Raw genomic sequence first — 20174 nt, 5'->3', positions numbered from 1 at the left:
CAAGAATATAGTATCCTGAACTAACAATGCTTATAAGCAAAAAGTGGGGTGGCAGCTAAACGGTATCTTTCAAAAGACCCAAACATGCGAAGTTGCTGAAGAAGCATGTAACCTGAAAACAGGAGATCCTGTCATGTATTCCAACTATTTCTGCGCTGTGTATTACGTGAAGCATTGTGAACAAACAACTGGAATGAAACCAATATCAAAATTTATTATTTCAAACATTACAAAAGTTAGGGAGTAGCTTAAAGAAGTACAAAGATATCCACATTTAACATCTGGAAGTGTCTGCAACTATATACACAAAACCACCTGACATTGATACAAGAGAAAATAAATACTGAAGATTAAGAATAAGAAAAATTGACATTTCTCCCACTGATCTCTGAAAGAAGCCTTTCAGAACTATTCTAGCATATGAGATAGCATAAGGAAACTAGACTTAATCAAGTAGAAGATGCTTTGTATTGAACATGATATCATTAAAAGCACATGTTAACACCTTAGCCAGCAAGCTGCAACTCTAGTTTTGTTTCTTGGTAATTCTATTCATATTGTATGAAGACCACACATCAAAGACTGAAACCAGCAGTTTTACAACAATCTTCAGCTGGGCAGCATATCACTTCAGCAGATTCACCTGCTAAATACATTAGTTCATAAAAAGGAGTTAAGTGAATCAGTATCACATTCCTCCCAGATGTACATAAAATCAAGGGATTAGACAAGCCACCAAGGGATCCTCATATGAAAGATTATTTACAGTATGTATATAAATATAAGAGAGATCAGTATTTAAAAAAAAGGAAAACACAAGGCTTTGAAAGAACACATCCCCCAAAACTGTACAACACAGTTTATTAGGAATGCTAACAACGGGATTAATGGTATGTCAACTACATGTTAAGAGTGCTTAAAACCAAACTGAGCCCAGAAAACTGACTCGATGCAGCACTGGTTTACTCCCCTCTTTTCAAGTTTTTCTCCATTCACTTATACAGAAAAATGTTCATCAAGATAGAAGTGAATATAGAAATAGCCAACCAGTAGCCGAAGGAACAGAAGACTTCATATTCCTCACTTGTTGCAAATACACTGGTACCGAAATGGCCAGCTTAAGAAATAGCTTACTGAAGAAATAAATGTGTATTGTTACTTTTACTGAAATGAACCATTTAAAATAATTGAATGTCATTTCAGTTTTGGCTTCATTCACATTGAACAGTGCACATCAGCACTCACCCTACCAAGCAGTGATTTACATTCAGCAGCACCAGAAGAAAATAGATGGGAAATGTCTTTTAAAGTCTTCATAATCACAAAATGTTACATTTGTGGATACTTTCATAAGCCCCAGCTGGAAGATTGAAGATGTAGCAAAAGTTAAGGAAGTAGTTCTCAAACATTTCAATAAGGTATTGCTATCACACACACAAAACCAAGATGAGTATGTAGTGATGCTTAAAAAAAACATCTAAGAGCTTTTCAACCTTCCCATTTAAATAGGAAATGTAAGGAGCCACACCTAGAACAAATTTGGCACAATGCTGGAGAGAACCAAAAAAACATACACATATCAAAGTTATACTACTTTTCCATCTAGCAACCTTATTCCTGAACCATTCTCTCAACCTGTATTTAAATGTGTCGTTCTTCCAGAGGAAAACGAATCACAGTAACATTAAGATGCCAAGGAACTAAGATGATTAACAAAAAAATGCAAAGAAAGATTTAATAACTTAGGTTTAAGTTGAATTGCAAATCACCATGAACTTATTTGTACTTTTGAAGATAGAGCAAAGGTTCTAGGTCCACCTATTAGCTTGACCTCAAAGTATATTTTTGGCACATTTGACACGTTCTGTACTGTGCTGTCAACCAACGTTACAACTACGACCTAAATGATCAGAGGTCTTTCCACCCTTACCTCCTATCCCAACAAGTCCCATCTTACCTTCTCCTTTTCACAAAACGGTTTGGAGAAAAAGGATATCATTGCCTCGGCCTGCAAGTGGCACAATAGCTTCTCCAGAGGAGGGTAGCGGCGCAGAGATGGAATGCAGCCCACCATGACTAGTTTGTGCTTAGCTCTTGTGATAGCAACGTTAAGACGTCTCCAGTCCTTCAGGAGGGTTCCAAGCTGTTAAACATGATTTGCTATTAGTTTTCCTACCTAAGACGTAGAATTTAATGTAGATAATTTGTCAAAATGCATCAAAAACTTCAAGGTTGTGGGTGAGTTTTACCCAGATTGAAAGTCAAGTTAGTACAACCAACTCACATTTTCTTCATTACTGTTCCTAACGAAAGATACAATTATGATACTTTTGTCTCTTCCTTGGTACTTGTCTATAGTGTTGACTTCCACTCTGTTCTCCTTCAGTCTCGCCATCAAATCAGTGATTATTTTTAATTGATGTCTGTATGGTGATATCACACCAATGTCTGAAGGCTTACAACCAGCCTAAATAAAGAAAATAGAAAGAAGAAAACAGTCACTGCAGTTAGCCTGGGATACTCTTTACAGTCAGAAGAGCCTCAATGAGGCTAATCTATATATTTAAATAGTGCTGCAAGCTATCATCTCTACACTAAAAAGTCAGTGGAACTCTAGGTATAATTGGCGTTAAAGAAAATACTAAATACTGCAAGACCCCAAGCTTTGTCTTAAACCTGGCATAAAGATAGATATCAAAATCCTCACCTTCCTTTCTTCCTCAGACTGTGAGGTGAGCGTTCGTAACTCTTAATTACTCTGTATTACTCCTGAAGTTGACTAGCTGAAATAAGGAACAAGTGCAAATCCTTTCCCCTCCCTTACAATAAAAAGTCCTAATCTCAAAGAAATTGTCATCCAGCTTTTATGCAGCCCAGCTGCAACCAGGCAAGGAACAGGAACTGAATGCAGACCTCAGATCCCTCACTATAGTGACATGTACCTAACACTGAATTTATCCTTAAGGTCATCTCTCCTGTACGTGTGGTTGGTGCTTCTACAGCAATGTAAGATTCATTATAAAGCTGTCACTCTTGAGCAACATAATTAAAAAATACCTGAATAAATAAGGACGTGAGGAAGAACACAAGTTTGGCTTCTGTCACATTATATACACCACCTTTTTCTGCATGTTCTGGTGCTGGGACCTTTAGAAATATAAGCAGAAAATAATGAGTGTCTACAATCACACACTGTATTCTGATCCTTAACTCACCATATCATAACATTTTTATACTAAGTTTTAATAAAAAAGGGTAAAAACTAAATTTGACAGACTATAACAACCTATACCATAAAGTAACCTCAGAACACAGCATCTGCAAAGTGGTTGAAACACTCCACAAAGATGAGTTTCTAGTAAAAGCACTTTCAAATAATAGAGAATTTTTAGTAATAGCAATGCACCTCAGGAAACTGTCAAGGCTCAATCATCTTACTTTACAGTTAACCTGATATACCATATAAAAATGGACTTTTTTGTAGGTGGCTCTTTTGGTTTTGTTTGAATACTACAATAAGTGGAATTTTTACAGCAGTTGAAAGCGACGTGACATCAGAGCCTAATGCTTCAACAAAACCAAGAATATTTTGGAAAGAGAAACTTTCCTGATGGTTCTACAAACAGAACAGCTCTACATACTTGAGACGGGCTTTCTAGCAAAGCAAAAAATTAAAATGGACCAGCAGATCCAGTTTCACATGACTAATTTTGGTCTGATTAATGGACAGACAGCATACCAACTCGTTTCCTGCTGTGACAAGCATTTTCCCTATGACCAACTGTTACCTTTTCTATGAAAGGGTCAGAAAACGTGCTTGAGAGCACACAGACTGACTGGTGAGTTCTTTCCAGGGTCAGCGATTATTGGCAAAAGGTGGTGTCAAGAGGAATCAGCATCCAAGCTGTTAGACTCAAATCATTATAATCTAGTCACCAACTACAGTGACTCCAAATATGACACTGAGTATATGTTAGTATAAAATATATTTGGAAAAAGATTAATCAACTCTTCTTCATTTTACCTCAGTTTATTTACCTAATTCTCATCTATTATGGAGTTTAATTTTTCCTGCAATAAATTGAGTCTCTATTAAAGCACACACCTGAAGCAACTTATTCCTCCCAATTTAAAATGTCTCCAAAATGTAATAGAGTTGCAATAATTCCTCCCAGTGGTGCACAGCTTAGACTATACTGATCCTCAGCCACTGGAAATGACAGCGTTCTGTGGTTGCAAGGACATCAGTAGGGCTGCACACTTACAGCTGCATTGTCTACATAAGAACAAAGTCTATAGCACATATAGCATTACCTGCAGCACTGCCTGAATTAAACTTTTCAACTGCTGTTAAATGCAATATTTCCAGCAGCAACTCTACCGCTATTAACATCTTTACACATTGCAGTTTACATATAAACAAGAAACCAATTTTAAAGCTAAGTACTTTACCCTGCCTTAGCTGTATGAATTCTTATGTGCTGACTGTATTGAAAACTTGCATCAAAAATGCAATTTTGAAAGGAGAATATAATGAACTTTACCTTCTCAGTGTTCAGAAAACACACAGGTTTGTCTGGCTCAAGTACTTCTTTCAACCATGTTTTTGAAGCATCTGCAAGTTCCAGTTTCAACTTCTTTAGGTTCGGCAAGTTAACAGTGGCATTTGACACCTTCTCTGATCCACATTCCAGTTTGCCTTCATATACTAACATATTACTCAGCGACATAATTTTACTAAAGATTTAGAAGAGAAGAAATTAATTTAAATCCTGCAATTTCAATCCCACATTGAAAACCCTACCGTAACAAGTAGAAGTTACAAATACCTATTCATTCTGTATTGCACAGTTAACTGGACAACAGCATTCTGATTTTTCTCCAGCCTTTTAAATAAGCTTTCGCTCATACCAAGATCTCTGTTACAAAAGAAAAACCACAAAAATGTGTCAGGCCACACATTGCAAGAGACTTCCCAGAATTCATATCACTAATATCTGTCCAGCAGCATTTTTATCTTACCTTGCTTCTGAATTCTGTACAAGTGGAGGCAGCTGCTGATGATCCCCTACCAGCACAAACCTTTTGGAGCAGAACAGTGGGCCCAAACAGATGGGCTGGCTTATTTGGGAAGCTTCATCAACTATACAGAAATCAAACTGCCTCTGAGCAAAGATGGGGTGATTTACTCCCATGCAAGCTGTTGCTACCACTGGCTGAAAATTGAGACAGTAAAAATAAGAGACATCTTACACACTTTAACAGTACATTTTTAGATTAGAAGAAAACTTTAAATTAACTAAAAAGAAAAAATGAGAAACCTTTAATCCTTGAAATCAGAGCAGTTCACATTCTGCATACACATTGGCCTAATATTCCTAAAATTTTGCATCAACAAATGACAAACAAAAATCACCTTTAGAATAGGACTTGGTAAATAACTCATTCCTGACACGTGCTCAGGATAATACCAAGTTCTGTGCATACACAATTCCTGGAGTATGTTAAAATGACTACCTTAGAAAAGTAGGAGCATTTTTTTCTCCCCTTCTCCCCCCTTTAAGCTTTCAAACAGACAATAAAAATAGAAAGCTGAACTTGCAGCTGTCATTATTTCCTCATTTATAAAACTCTTATATTCTTCTGAAGCACAGCAAGAATACATAATGCATTGTGACTCATTAAAGGTTGGACTAGGTCATCTTAAAGGTCTTTTCCAACCTAAATGATTCTATGATAAGTTCTTTCCATCTCTGTGCTTCCAGTGCAATCTGAAGCGACTAAATATGAAGTGTTACAATACTTCTGTTATTACTTCAATGATTTTCCTGCAACGCCTATCAGCAGCAAAGTAAGCGATGGGTTTGGCAGTACAGCATTTATTCCAACTACCATGGCATTTCATTCTTTCAATGAATTTAATTTAAAGCTGTCACCCACTCTGTTTCCCCAGTTCATGGTGTGGTCCTTTGCATTAACACACAGAGCAGCACTGATCTTTCCGTCAAAAATTAGTGTTTGGTCAGATCAGCTCCACAACACAATTCTTCTTCTTCCCCACACCCTGATTCTACAAACATCACAACTAGCACACATAACAGGGACTGGAGCCTGTGGGAGTTATTATACATATGTATTACACATGTAATTACATATTGTATGTAGCTATTTTTTAAGCAGAAAAAATGCTTTTTTGCTTTTAGATTACTGATGTTGGTCATTATTAGCTATAATGAAATTGCAATGAGGCAACAATTGAGTATCTTGTTCAGCTCAAGTTTCTCATAGCAGTAACACACACTTAGGATAGTTTCCTTCTCCGTAGTATTCTGTTTGTTCAAATGCTAACAATTATCCTCAACATTTCACAGGGCTAACAAAAACAATTTTCTCACCTGACTGTTATAGAGCTCTTCCAAATCTGTTACAGAGTTAATTGACTTGGACCTGCAAATTTCTTCTTCTGTAAATTTCCGTATATCTGGATGAACCTTCTGAGCTCGTCCCAAACGCAAGAAGCCTACTTTGAATTTGGCCAGCTTCAGCAGAATATTGTCCACAGCAGTGTGTGTAAAACTAGTCAGAAGAACACTGAAGCCACAAGCGGAGAGAATTCTCACCTAACAAGTGGCAAAGGGAAAGAAAAGGAAGTTGTTAGCTTATAAAAAAGAACCAGCAATCCCAAGTTTGTCTAGGGGGAACAGTAATCTTCAGAGGAAACCAAGAGCAAGTATGAAGACTTGCTCTTCACGACCAAATCTGCTACCTAGTTGTTATCAAAGGGACACAGGCAATGGATGTGATGTTTCTCCTAAATAGCACACATACAACATATGCTGCAAAACAGAGAGATAACCTCCATTCAGACTTGCCAACTGCACTAAAAAGGCAGCACACCAAAGAACAAGCCATGCAGTCCATTCCCAGAAATACTTCTCTCCACAATTTAACTACGTTAGATTCAGTAGAATGAGCTGATCTGATAGCAGCACTGCTTGCTCTCCTTTCTCCTCTCTCCCCATCAGAGATCACAGAGCAGGTAAGGAACAAGAGCAGAATACCCAATTAGGAGAGATGAAATAATAGTGACATCTCACTTTCAGCTGTCAGGAACTCACTCAACCTACAGCCTGAGTCCAGTACATCCCCACAGTCCATCCCTGGAGAGAGAACACTAGCCAGAGGAGCTGGCTAGCAGGCTACACATGCTTCAGCACCACACATTTGTATAATTTAAACACAAGCAAGTTACAGACTTCTCCAAGGAGTCCTTTTTTGAGCTGTGAGTCAGGATTGGGGGACTTGCTGACATTTGCGACCAAAGAATTTAACATTAAAATGTCAGACTAAATATTACTATTGAATTTTCTCCCTTCAACATAGTTCCACAAAAGCAGAAGTAAGCAGAAGTGCACAAAAACAAATTTTTAGTTGTACCAAATAAAGGTTCTTCAACAAAATTAATGTATAAATCCAAATAAGAAAACACAAATAGCAGTACACTAAATCATGACAATCAATTTTGAAAAATACACTTTATTAAGTGTTTAATACTCCCCTCCAAGTGTCATAAAAAAATTAGAAGTCCAGGCACAAGATCTTACCAGAGCACATATTGTAGTGGTTTTCCCAGTTCCGGGCATACCCACAATAAGCGTGTAGTCCTTCGAAAGCAACACTTGTTTCATTGCCTGTTTCTGAGGCTTATTCAGACCTTTAAAGAATTAAAACAACCATCAATTATCTGTCCTTCAAAATCATTATATTTGCTAACATCACTAAATCAAAACTGCAGTTTCTGCCTCCCCTTAAACTGTTAAAGAAAATATTGGGGCAAGTCTGTATGTTCTGATGAAGTTCAACATTATAATGTACAACATTATAAAGTACATTATAATGTTCAACATTATAATATAATGTTTGCCTTTGTAGGCCTTTTATGCCTTTTTTTCCTAATATACTAAATGACCACTTCCATATGGTATCTTGCATGGACATTTCTATTTTATCATACCCACTTTCAGGTTCAAACACAGGTCTAAAGGCAAAGGGAAGTGAATTGCAGAGATTGCATAATCTTTTCTAGAAGAAGCAGCAAGAAACCAGAGCTATTTTTCCCCTGTCTGATGCAGATGAGCAGTATATTTCAGAGCCTTGGATTTGACAAAACTCAAGGAAAAAAAAAGTATCTAGAATGATCAGTGCCTTACTATAAAGAACACATATGGCTTGCAAGTACAGGAAGGATCTGTTACTCTTTGTCTTGCAGTACTTGTTAATCTGTCATTCTTAAATTTCATAATATATGCCTTCCCCGCATTTCCTATTCTTTCAGCAGTTGGCAAGGAGGCTGGGCAAATCCTTATTTGAAGCAGACCTCAAAGCAACAAGAGGTTTCAGTCTTCAGAAAGTTTGTATTCAGAGTTAAGACAAATCAATTAAATTTCTGCTTTCATAGACAACTCTGCCAAAGGCAAAGAAACACTTTCACCAAATACATGACACTACCACATACAAAGTTTGTTGGAAAAAAAAAAAAACAAGAGTGCCCCAAAGCTTCACATATTACTGAGCAGTCAACAAGTCAGCAAGAGCGCTTATGCAAGTGCTTACATTAAAGCCCATCTCTTTCCTCTCTGAGAGTCCACTTCCCCTATCCCAAGAGTCTTTTCTGCTCTCTTATTTTTACAAAATCGGGAACAAACAGCAAGCTGCAGGAAGTAACAAAAGTGAAATTCGAAGCAAACATCTGGTCATGTCTTCCAAGTAGTTTCTAACTATTTTAATCACAGAAAGACATGTAATGTTAGAACTTGTCTTGTTTTTAAGCAGAAAACTACCACCAGGCCCTGATCTCAGAAAGAAAGAAACTTGTATTTAGTGTGATAAATGCTCTGTCAATGGACTTACGCTACTAGACGAAAGATTAGGAGGGGTGAGAGGAAGGGTTTAGAAAGATTTTATACCTTTTAAAATATTTGCAACAGTTTCCTTTGCTTCTGCAGGAAGAACTGAGCTCAAATGCTGTATAAAACGTGGTTTGTCAAAGTCAATAATCAAGTTGCGGAGCTTTTCACTGTGGATGAAAAAAAAAAAACCAAGAATTAAGAGTTGTCTACTGAGAAACTACCCCAAAACCTTCAAATTTGATTCTTCATACCTGACTGGGGAATCTTTCATCAATTTGGAAAGGTTTTCAAAAGGGACCCCTGTACCAAAATCTCCTTCTTCATGATCCAGCCTAAAGGTGGTATCCTTGGGGAGCTTTGATAAATTCCTGGAGGATGACAGTAACAGGGACAAATTAATTCTATTTACAAGCAGCATGCTGATGATGAAAGACTTTTTACTAAGCATTAAGCTCCCAGAGGTCACAGAGTGAAGCAACAACGTGAAGAAACACTACTGACTGATGCAAAAATAAAAATCAGAGCCAAATTTAAAGGCAGTTTAGTCTGAATAATGCAGGTTACCTTTAACAGTAACAGTCACAGTATCCATATCGTCTCATGTTGGAGAAATAAGTAAATTGAGTTTAAACATGTTTTTAATCAGTCAACCTAGTTAAATAGACAAGCATAGAGACTAATCAAGGTCAGACATTTTCAATCAAGACTAGTCTTTCAAGGGTGTACTTCCCCAGGCCCAAGTCACCACATCAGAGTTGCCTTGAGGCCTGGAAGTGCCCCTGATAGGCCTGAAGCCCCTATCATAATGCCTTCAGGTAGCTGCTTTTTCTGTTGTTCTATTACCTGCCCAACAAACAGGAGACTTTTGTTGCACTGATTTCTCTAACATAGCCAGTAGCCAAACCAAGCAACCCATGTTCCTCTCCACTCACAACCACTCTATCACCAGCCAAGAGGTTTGCTCCAGGTATTGTGCCATTTTTACGTTGGAAAGAATGCAGATACTGTCCCTCGGAAATTTCCTGCACTTGATCAATTCTGATCATGTTTCCAACACAATCTCCAGCCTTCTCTCTGTGAAGATATAACAAAAAGTGATATTTTACATAAAATCCCCTTGGTAAGAGATTATTTAAAAAGAAACAAAGAATTAAATACACACTTTTCAACAGGCACTCTGACCAGAAGAGTTGTAAAAACCCCTGTACTTGTTTCAATGAGACTGTGCTATCTAAAGTTATAGATAACTTCCTGTTCAAAACTGAACACTGAAATGAATGGATGCACTTCACTGAAGTGTTTAATATTTGCTTGAGTTTCTTGCTTCACCTTAAACACAATGACACTTCCCTTCTACAGACATCCTGAAACGGGCCCCAAAACTGCCAATTTTTCCACAGCTGCTAGATCAAGCACTGTAAAATAGCAAGACACTTCAGCCAGCAAAAGCCCTTAGCCACCTTTCATCCATGTTCTTAGACATGCCTAAGAATATGACCCCAAACACATCACTCTTCATCAAATCAACCCTCAGGAAACTGGTGTAATGAGCTGGACTCACAGTCAATACTCAGGGTCAACCCTCAGACACTGAAACAACACAAAACTAACTCCTGCTTCTGAATTTTGAGGCTGCAGTTAATTTACTTTCCCTGTATATGACTTAATCTCCTATTGAAAATAGCAAACTTATGAATGCAGTAAGCTAATGCCTTCATTAGGTCACATTTCACAAAAAACAACCTTGCAAAAAGCATATTTGACTATTTCTACAAGCAATGGAGAACATCTAGTTTCCTTATAGGGAAAACTACAAGTTGACAGTGCCTCACTTCCAGTTACTGAAGGAGGGGATCATTTGTACTAGGTTACAAATTTATCTTACCTTTCCAAAGAAGGTATCATCCATATATTTTTATACCCCTTTCTGCCCTCTCCAGTTTGCATCTCCAACGTTAACATTAAGTACCACAGACTAAAATATTCCAAGTGGGAGGGCTTCAGGTGCTGGGTCTCTTTTTCAATAATCGATACCATGGCAGGAGGAAAAGAGATACTAGCAATCTTTTCTTCTACAGCCCTAGGAATAGAACCAAACACAGGAAAGAATCAGCTTTTATCCACAAGTCTGTGTGTATGTAATGCCAATCTAAATTTAATCACTGAAAAACACACCACTTAAATTTATCTATCATGACTGAAATAAGGTTGAATACATCCTTGTTCATATGAACAATCTCATAGTAATAACTTTACATCACCTCTCTGATTTTTAATTAAGGACAATAAGTTAAAGAACAGTTAAAGATATTTCAAAGGTAGTTGTACACATATTTAGATATTTTATCTTTTACACCTTTTTTTTTTAAAGCAAGCTATGAATACTATATTGAGATTTATTTAAGCAAATGTTTTTGTAGTAACTGTTAAATCTCATACTTCAAGTGAATTCATCTCAGAACTATCTATCTATAGACATACTTAAATCACGTATACAGAAATGTAATCAAAGAGAAAAAGGTTAGTTCACAAGTTAAGAATATTACTCAATTAGGAATAATGTAATGCTTTAACAGCTGAATATTACAAATAGTATTTAATTAAAATTACTGTACAAAAACACAGCATATACCCACGAAACTAGTCCCCTCAACACTTTTATCCCTACAGCTTTAAAAGATCTTCCCCATAGTTCTGTTTTTTTAAAACCCACTTGATCTCTTCAGTATGAAATTGTGTTGTTTTTTTTTTTAGTGTCAAAAAAACACACAAAACAACCATTCAGCTTTATAATACCTTTATAACCAATTCAAAAACTTCATGTAAAAACTTATCAAGCATTTATTCATGTCTTTTAATGGGAGTTGTGGTAAGACCACTGATTACAGTAGTGTTACAGTGGTATTGATGTATCATTCTTTGTGTGATACCCTTACAGGGAAACTACTGCCTGGAGTCCATGAGAAAGTTGTCCAGTCACAACTCAGCCCTATTGCTTCATAAGACTGCCCACTTCAAGAAGTTGTAAGGATATTAGTTTTTTAACCATAATTATTATTAATTTAAATATAGTAGACAGCTGTTGTCTTCATCAAGTGATTTGTTGAGACTTCTCTCAGATTTTGTCCTGCTCAAAGTGCACCTGAGCAAAGATGTTTAAGTCTCTGCCAGATCAGACAGACTATATGCATTGTGCAGGATTCAACAGTGTTATTTCAGGGTGCAAGAATTATCATAAATACACTGAATCACAAAAATCAGATTACAGCATCATTTAAAAGCATTTAAAGCTTATTTAAAAACAAGAGTCAAACTTCATTATTTTTTACCTGCTATATAGGAAACAATTGTGCATTTGGGAGCAATATTTACAGGCTTGACTGTCATCAATTACAGGAGGCAAAGCAGCGAGCTGTGAGTGCTGTCTTCCCACAGTAGATTTATATGTGCTGTGCATTAAGTAGAAGGCCACCTGGTTTCTTAGCTTCATTAATTCTGCCAAAAAAAGAACAAACTAGGTAGACAGTTTAAGTTTTGTTTTTAATCATTCTTAACTGAAAAATAACTAGGCATCACAATTAGCTAAGGCATAGGTACTCATATAGCAAAGTCCTAACATATTAACAAAACATTTAAGTTTTTAACGTAAGCTTATTTGAATAGGTAAAAATAGGATAAGCAGTACATCTATAAGTACAGATACGTCCGTAAGAGTAAGTCTTGATGTGTTTAACTATTACTAGAATGCTTAGTTTTAATTATGATAGTTAAGTATGGTTTGCAAGACAAGGGAACCGCTTTACCTCTTTTATCCATGCGAGTCCCAGAAACAGGGTACATCGTACCAGTTTTAAGATAAAGAAGAAATCCAGCTTCAGGATCTAGTCTCCTTTCTAAATTCAACAAGGTATACAGGATAACCTGCAAACATTTTAAATATCAAACTTTTATAATGTGTTACCAAAAAAGGCTGAATTTATTATTTCCAAAATTTAAGCAGCCATTGCTATCACAATGTATCTAGAAAGTGTAAGTAGTAAGCACCTAATAAAATATTTCAATTAAAAGGCATCTTTCCTAACAAAAGCTTGTACATGGCTACTACCTCTAGATCACTGACCAGCTATCTGCCAGGATGTACAATGCTAATTCTTAAAGCAGTCTGCCTCAAGCTAGTACATGAATGTATCGAGTTTTTTTTTCCTCTTCAAGAGGAAAGACAAAGGTGTTTGAAAGTGGTAAGTGTTCTCACTCAAAATTTCACTTTATATCTACAACTTTTTGCATTCCAGGATCAGCCATCCACAAATACTGGTTATACCACACACAAAGTACTTTGCATTCATTAAGACAAAATAAGTCATTCTAATAAAACAAGATATTACTTACGGCCACTGAGAATCAAATTATTTGGTTGTTTGGTTTTCCGTACCTGACTCCTGTGCTCTATAGAATTAGATTCCTTTCCAGACTTGAGCTCTAATGGCATTATCTTAGATTGTACTCCAGATTGACGATGGATTTTCACCTTGGCTGTAACATCAATCTTTCCCTTCAATCCAAACCTGGGAGACCAGATATTCTCTTCAATGTCTAAGATCTCTAGAATTTCTATCTTAGAAGAGAAATCTCCAGTTTTATCATCACTTGACCTAAGAAGAAAATAAAGGAAGTCAGAAGTTAATAAATTCCCTTAGTTCTTAATACTTAAGCATTAAAATGTGTTATAATATACATTATTTCTAAAGTGGGTGCCTATTAAGTCTCACAGAAGCCATTTTCCCACTAACAGAGAAAGCATATCAGAAAGTTAATTTAAATTGCAGGTTTGCATGTAGTTTTGCTACTCACCTAAAGTTCAAAGATAAAATACAATTTTGAAATGTTTTTTTAACAGCATTTGGTCTTTTCTGAATCAACATGCTCTAAAAACATTTCATTTCTACAAAAGGTTTAGTGATATATGCACCAGAAGGTAGCATACACATTTTTACTTTATGCTACCTTCCTGACCTGCCATTTCTCTGAAACCTAAACAGCCTACATCTGTTACCATTGACAACAAGAAGTCAGACAAGAAGAACTCTGCAACAGCAGAGTCAAAACATTGTTTCACTGATAACCTTATCTTACTGAAGAGTTTCATTTCAGTAAGTTCTAATGTTCTAGTTTTCAGTCTTACACATTTATAACTTCAGGCTTAGTCAGTTGATCAAGTATGCTTGCTCTACTAATTACTAAAATATCTATTTTGTACCACATTTTTATAAACAATGTTAAGACTACTGTGATTATTTGTAACTTCTCCCTCAGTCCTATAAAAGGTCCTTTATATTTTTCCCAGTATTCATTATTGGAGCTAAATATGCAGCTCAAGATTAGCTATTTAGGCACTGAGGTGATTAATTAACTCTTCATCACTGAACTGACTTGCATAAGAAGCGTTCTTCTAAAAATGAAAGCAAACCAAACAAGATACACAATTGTAAATGGCTTTAAATTTCTTCTTACAGTTTTAGTTGCATTTTATTTTGGTTAACTGGATTGTGCATAAAGTCTTCTGTCCATTTAAAAAATGATGGCAAGTATTCTTCTATTTCCTGCATTACTTCTGCTTGCTTCAGATTTAAGTGATACCTAAAAAAATAAAGCCACTTACATTAAGGAGACAAATATTACCTTTGCTTCTGACACTGAATTTCAAACATTACTGGAAATGACTGTCAAGTTTAAAGAACCATCTATAAAACAGACAGCAGATTCATTAAGATTCACCTCAACTGATTAATCCATAAAACTACAGTTGAGCACCAGTTACAAAAGATGGAACACACTGTTTCTGATCTAACTCCTTTGAAACAACAGATGTAATACAAAGGAAGCATCAGCAAGGTGAAAGTGATGAAATAAAACCAACAGTAGAAGTGAAAGAGGACTGCATTTAGAACTGCCTATTCCTATGCTTTATGCAAAACTGAGAACATGAACGAAAATGACCATTTCCTTGTATTTGTTTTTTTGTCTCAATACACTGATCTGCTAATTGCTCTTGGTATACATTTTGATAGGCTTCAGGCCATTTCAAATGGGGGAAGGAATCACCATCTTCAGTTGCTACAGTTACAAACACGCAAGAAAGCAGAAGCCTCATTAAACAGAGCCTGATCATGTGGCATTAGACAATTCAGTGCTGGCATCCACTGGAAATAATGTCATTATTTTACAGCACCAGAGAAATACAAGCAAGTTTTACAAAACAAGTGCAAATGGCTTTAAACATCAGGCTTTTATGTAACTTACTCTCTAGTACCAAGAAATAGTAGCTTACATATGCAAAGACCAATTGAAACGAACAGTTTCAAATATGGAAGCCCAGTGTGAGACACATGCCTTGAGGAATGACAATCTAAAACAGTCACCTTCATATCAGAACCAGAGTAATAAATCTTGTTCTCATTTTATTTCTCATCTCTTCCAAGGCTGACAGACACTTTCCCCAGTACGTGCTTTGTAATGTTCTAGAGATAACTGGATTTATGTGACTTGAATTCAATTTTAGTCAAGTCTGCAGTGGATCCCTTTAAACTGACAGCCACTTGTCTCATCATTTCTGACAGAAATATGAAGACTACTATTCATCCAGCTAGCATTTCCATCAGACTTGCTGAGAAAATAAAGGTCCTCTAACATCAGAGACGTTAAATAACCCAATGAAGAATATATCAAACATCTCAGAAGCTTGTTGGTGACCAAGCACTATTTTATTTCCCAGCTATCAACACTAATTATGCTCATCAAATTTTCATCAGCTTTAAGAAATGCCGAGAAATAAGGTGTTACAGACAAAAACACCCACACAAGCACACTGTTGGAGTTTCTTCAGAAGCATAATTTACATCTATGGAAGCAATTCAGCAGGGCAGGCATATTAAACTACATTATGGAACAGTGAAATATTAAAAGACTCCTGAGTTTTATTAAGCAAGGTCATTTGGTAGAACATTCTCCTGATAATAGTAAATTTCTACTTCAAAAAAATGTGTTATCTGCTAGTTCAAGCATTCCTATCCAGTCTTCAAAACAAAAACATACATGTATCTGCAATGCTACTTACATTTCTCTGAGATACTTTTGTCCATATACGATTTTATTTGCTAGTTCTTTTACTTTTTCAGGTGACAGGTTATTTGTTACTGATTGCTGGAAAATTTCATGAAGAATTGTACCAACAAGCATTTGGCGTGATCCAGAGTCAGAGCCCTAAAACAGAAATGATACAACAAACATCAGGATTTATGCTAACTTCATGTAGCTTCTTTACAAAATGTCTGGGTTTATTTACTGCACATGATAGATGTCACTTATTTAATAATTGACAAACCATTTGATCTTTCATCTCACTAATTAATATCAGTTCAAACCTGACTGTGAATGCAGCCAAAATGAAATGAGTCTCTCCTATTGCTTTCTCTCTCATTTTTCTCTGGTGTTAAGATGCAATCTTTATGTGATTGACAGGTGAGGAACAAAGACACAGATTAAAATGAATTGTGAGCAAGTTTTGCTCATGAACAGTATTAACAGCAGCATTTCCTAGTGCAACTCTCTTTACAATCTTACAAATACTATTTTTTATTATGCACACATTAAGCAATTTCACATTGTTTTACCAACTCACATGAAATTAGTCCAAGCAATACCAGAATGGCTCAGAAACCCGTCTAAGCCATTCAGGAATGGGTTCTGTAGACTTTAGCAGTAAATTATGACCTTTAAAAAGCCACCAAGAAACTGGAAAGCTAATCAGTATGTTTTGTACTTATTGATCTCTTTCACAGACCTGGCAGTTGTGGGTTCCACTCCCAATTGGAAGGTGGTGTTATCCTGTGATCAGCACCCTTTGCATTGCCCCTTCCAAACAAAATTGTTCCAAGTTCCAGTACTTGGATTTAGATTCCAGAATTAGCCCACATCAGCCCTAATTCCAGTATAGGTATATTCCAGCTAGATCATGAGCTAAAGAACTCTTTCCAGAGGGTAAACTGCCTAGCCTTGCTGATTTTTCTGATGTTTTTAACTTATCCAAATGAGGTTACATTATGTTCTCATATAGCCAACAGGAGGCACATCCCTCAGAAGGGATTCCTATGCACAAGGTACATGTCTAAAAACCAGAAGAGCATCAAAGAAGTTGCCAGAATCTTAAGATGGGGGGTAGAACATTTTTGTCCCCACTACCTGTATTAAGAACACAAGATTACTTCAACTGAAAACCTCTGCAAAAACAAAAAAACCACAAACCACAAGTAGCCTAAACATTGTGAAGATCAATACAATTTTACAGAACAGCATCTCAACCAACAGTTTTAATTAATATTGAGTTAAACTAACAGTTTCCATGAAACATTAGCCCAATAAAACATCTGATGCTCCACAATTAACACTTACCCTAAATTTTTCACTCAGCACTGCTCTTCTTATGCATCGAATGCTGCTTGATATTGTAGTGCCAGACAGCAGCAGATCTGGGTAAAGAATGAGGTATCCTGACTGTTCATCTATTATCCACGTACCAGAAGTACAGTCCCCTTCTAAATGAACGATGTCTCCTGGAACAACCGGAACACACTCCCTATAAAACAATACATTAAAAAAACATTTGCAAGCAAAGGTCACCACACCTAAGAAATTATACATTAACATAACAGATTCACCATACTTCAAGTCACTCCAGATCCATGCTTTGAGTCATTTCAGTATTGTTGTATTTTATGCTAGCATGCTACACTTTTTAATTACGTGACTGCAACCTTTCTATTAAACTTGTTTCAAAAGCTCAGCAAAATCTCAAAGTATTTTATTATTAATAATAATTTTAAAATATTTTCATTAATTGACAAGTTTCAAGGTTCAAGATCTTTTATATTTTGTCTTTTAAAGTCTTCTTAGACTTTGCTTTTCCTTTTCCATCTTCCAGACTTTCACGCAAAATTAAAAGCAGTGCTTTTCATTTTCAAAAGCACACTGCATATGCATTTCCCTGTGTTTCAAAAGACTAAACAAGTCCTTTCCTCTACAACATACCATCAATGCACAAACACCTAAACTAGAATCCTCATTGATTCCCTTATTAAATACTTTTACTGTACAGCTCAACTTAAGATTTCAACGTATGTTTCAAAACCCCATGTTTTACAGACATAGCACTTTCATATGAACAGTGAGGGTTCATCACTCAGAGTAACACTTCTACCTGAAACTAAGTAGCCTAATTAAAATTTATAATCTTTCTACTTCTTCATATGAAGGCAAGACTGAACAAACTAAAACTTTATGGTAGCAATATGCACTCAATACAAGTTAAATGGCATCAGTTTTCTCAAGACAAACACCCATTACACTAAAATGATGACAATACAATATTAGATAAAGGTTGTTTCAACATTTCTAATCATTTTTAAGACAATACTCTCATTTTCAGTAAAACTCTCCTCTAAGGCAACACAAAGAAAATTGAGTTATTAATACAATATTTCATGTCTACATTTCTGTGTGCCTTACCAGCCATTCCTAAGGATGCACAGCTCTGTATCTTGCAGTGACTGAGATGAGGTGACTGTCAGGTGCTTTTCAGAATCATTTCCATTACTCTGCTTTACGCTGACCTCCAACACACGGTATCTGTTGTTCAACCCATTCTTAAGTATTGCACTAGAGGAGTCAGTCACTGTCTTCCGGAAACTGAAATAACAATTTGTGAATACAAAGACATTAGGTTATTTGAGAAGAAAAGAGCTAACCCACACACAAGACGAGAACAACCTTCAAGCATAAATTCAACATCGACCCCCTTCAAATTTCTAAATGTTTGTGTATATAGACAGGTAATTACAGTGTGCTTTTTAAGTTTTATACCGATAGCGTGTAGGAAAACTCTAACAATGGTTCCATATTGTTTCTTTGAAAGAAGTCAAAGACACCATTTGGACATATGAACCATAAGGAAGAAGATAAATACCACGGAAGCTTTAATGAAGGAGACATACGTAGCACATAAGCTACTCCTTATTGCAGTTAGTGCTTCCATTTGGTGCCTCAACACTCGCTCATCCCAAACTTAACTCCAACTACGCTTCAAACCCTGCGCCCGTGAGCAAGCCCCCGGCGGCGGGTCGTTATTCCTGTCAGCCGCCCTCACGCCGCGCTTCTAATTTCAAACCTCCCGCCCCAGGGGCGCTGCGCCCCGGCCGGCCGCTACCTGTCGGCCATGAGGAGAGCCCCCGCGGCTCGGCCCGGCCCGGCCCAGCTCTGCCCGCCTGAGCCCCGCAGCGCTGCGAGGGGAGCTGCTGAGAGATGAGGCGAGGGGCCCGCTCCCTTCCCCGCGCCTCACAAAATGCCGCCGCCCCCCGGCCCGCCCCGCCCGCCTCCCGAGAAGCCCCGCCCCCAGGCCGGCCATTGGTGGGAAGGAGGCCGCGCAGCCAATGGGAGGCGCCGCCGCACGGCGGAGGGGTGAAGGCGGGAAGCGGCGCGCGGCGGCCCCCGGCCGTTAGGGGTGGGGCCGCGCTGTGAGGGAGCCCAACGGTCAGCGCCGGCCCCTCAGCGTCAGCGCCGCTGGTGCCCGCTCCTCCGACAGCCGGGCGGCGGCTCAAAGGGAATTTCGAGGTGCTTTTCTTTCTCCCAGTGCCTGTCGGCGAACCTCAACCCTGGCGTTGAGCTTTTTCTCTGAGAACAACCCCTCAGTACCGGTCGCTGCTGGGCGGGCAGCCACACCGAGGGCCTCTGAGGTGGCACGGGAGTCACTGACACGCAGACTTTTTTTTTTTGTCACAAGACCGCTAGGACTGAAGGACACAGGTATTAGATCTATTCTTGACACATCAATATGAGCATTCTGTCGTTAAAATGTTATAAAAGCTATGTAATTGCAATTTGGTCTTGCCTCTCTTCAATGTAGCCGAACGTTGGGAAACAGTATCGCCCTCCGGTCCTTCAAAGACAGATTTGGCAAGTGGTAATGCACCGTAGCAGGAGAATCCAAGCTTGAATTTTGCAAGGTAAGGTCGTACTCAAGTGAGTGCCTGCTCTTTGGGATAATCCTGATATACATGGAAAAGACTACATTATATAGTTTCCATCGCACAGCCACTAATAGAAGCTATCTGAATAGTTAATATGGCCATACTATTAAATGCACAGGCACATAATTTGGAATGGTATTAAAACATTACTTTCACAGCAATTTTTACTTTGTACATTTGATAGCCT

At 37.5% G+C, this 20174-nt stretch overlaps 1 protein-coding gene across 2 annotated transcripts; it reads right to left on the bottom strand.

Moving 5' to 3' along the window:
- Positions 1-189: 189 nt before the first annotated feature.
- Positions 190-19327, bottom strand: DNA2 (DNA replication helicase/nuclease 2). Of its 2 annotated transcripts, none has more exons than XM_068688877.1 (21): positions 19168-19327; positions 18471-18650; positions 17358-17541; positions 16024-16169; positions 14421-14546; positions 13342-13561; positions 12713-12830; positions 12239-12404; positions 10795-10989; positions 9753-9983; positions 9161-9277; positions 8967-9076; positions 7605-7714; positions 6396-6620; positions 5023-5216; positions 4830-4919; positions 4545-4737; positions 3058-3147; positions 2285-2467; positions 1997-2143; positions 190-1376 (listed from the first exon to the last, which is right to left on the bottom strand). In XM_068688877.1, exons 1-21 carry the CDS (start codon positions 19176-19178, stop codon positions 1320-1322), a joined length of 3093 nt encoding a protein of 1030 aa, XP_068544978.1. In that variant the 5' UTR covers positions 19179-19327; the 3' UTR covers positions 190-1319. The 2 variants fall into 2 exon arrangements, with proteins under 2 accessions (XP_068544978.1, XP_068544977.1); XM_068688876.1 differs by lacking the exon at positions 19168-19327 and adding an exon at positions 18956-19096.
- Between the last annotated feature and the right edge of the window lie 847 nt (positions 19328-20174).

Source organism: Anas acuta, chromosome 7 (assembly GCF_963932015.1).
Source record: "Anas acuta chromosome 7, bAnaAcu1.1, whole genome shotgun sequence".
Taxonomy (NCBI): Eukaryota; Metazoa; Chordata; class Aves; order Anseriformes; family Anatidae; genus Anas; species Anas acuta.
This window is presented reverse-complemented; position numbering and strand designations above follow the sequence as displayed.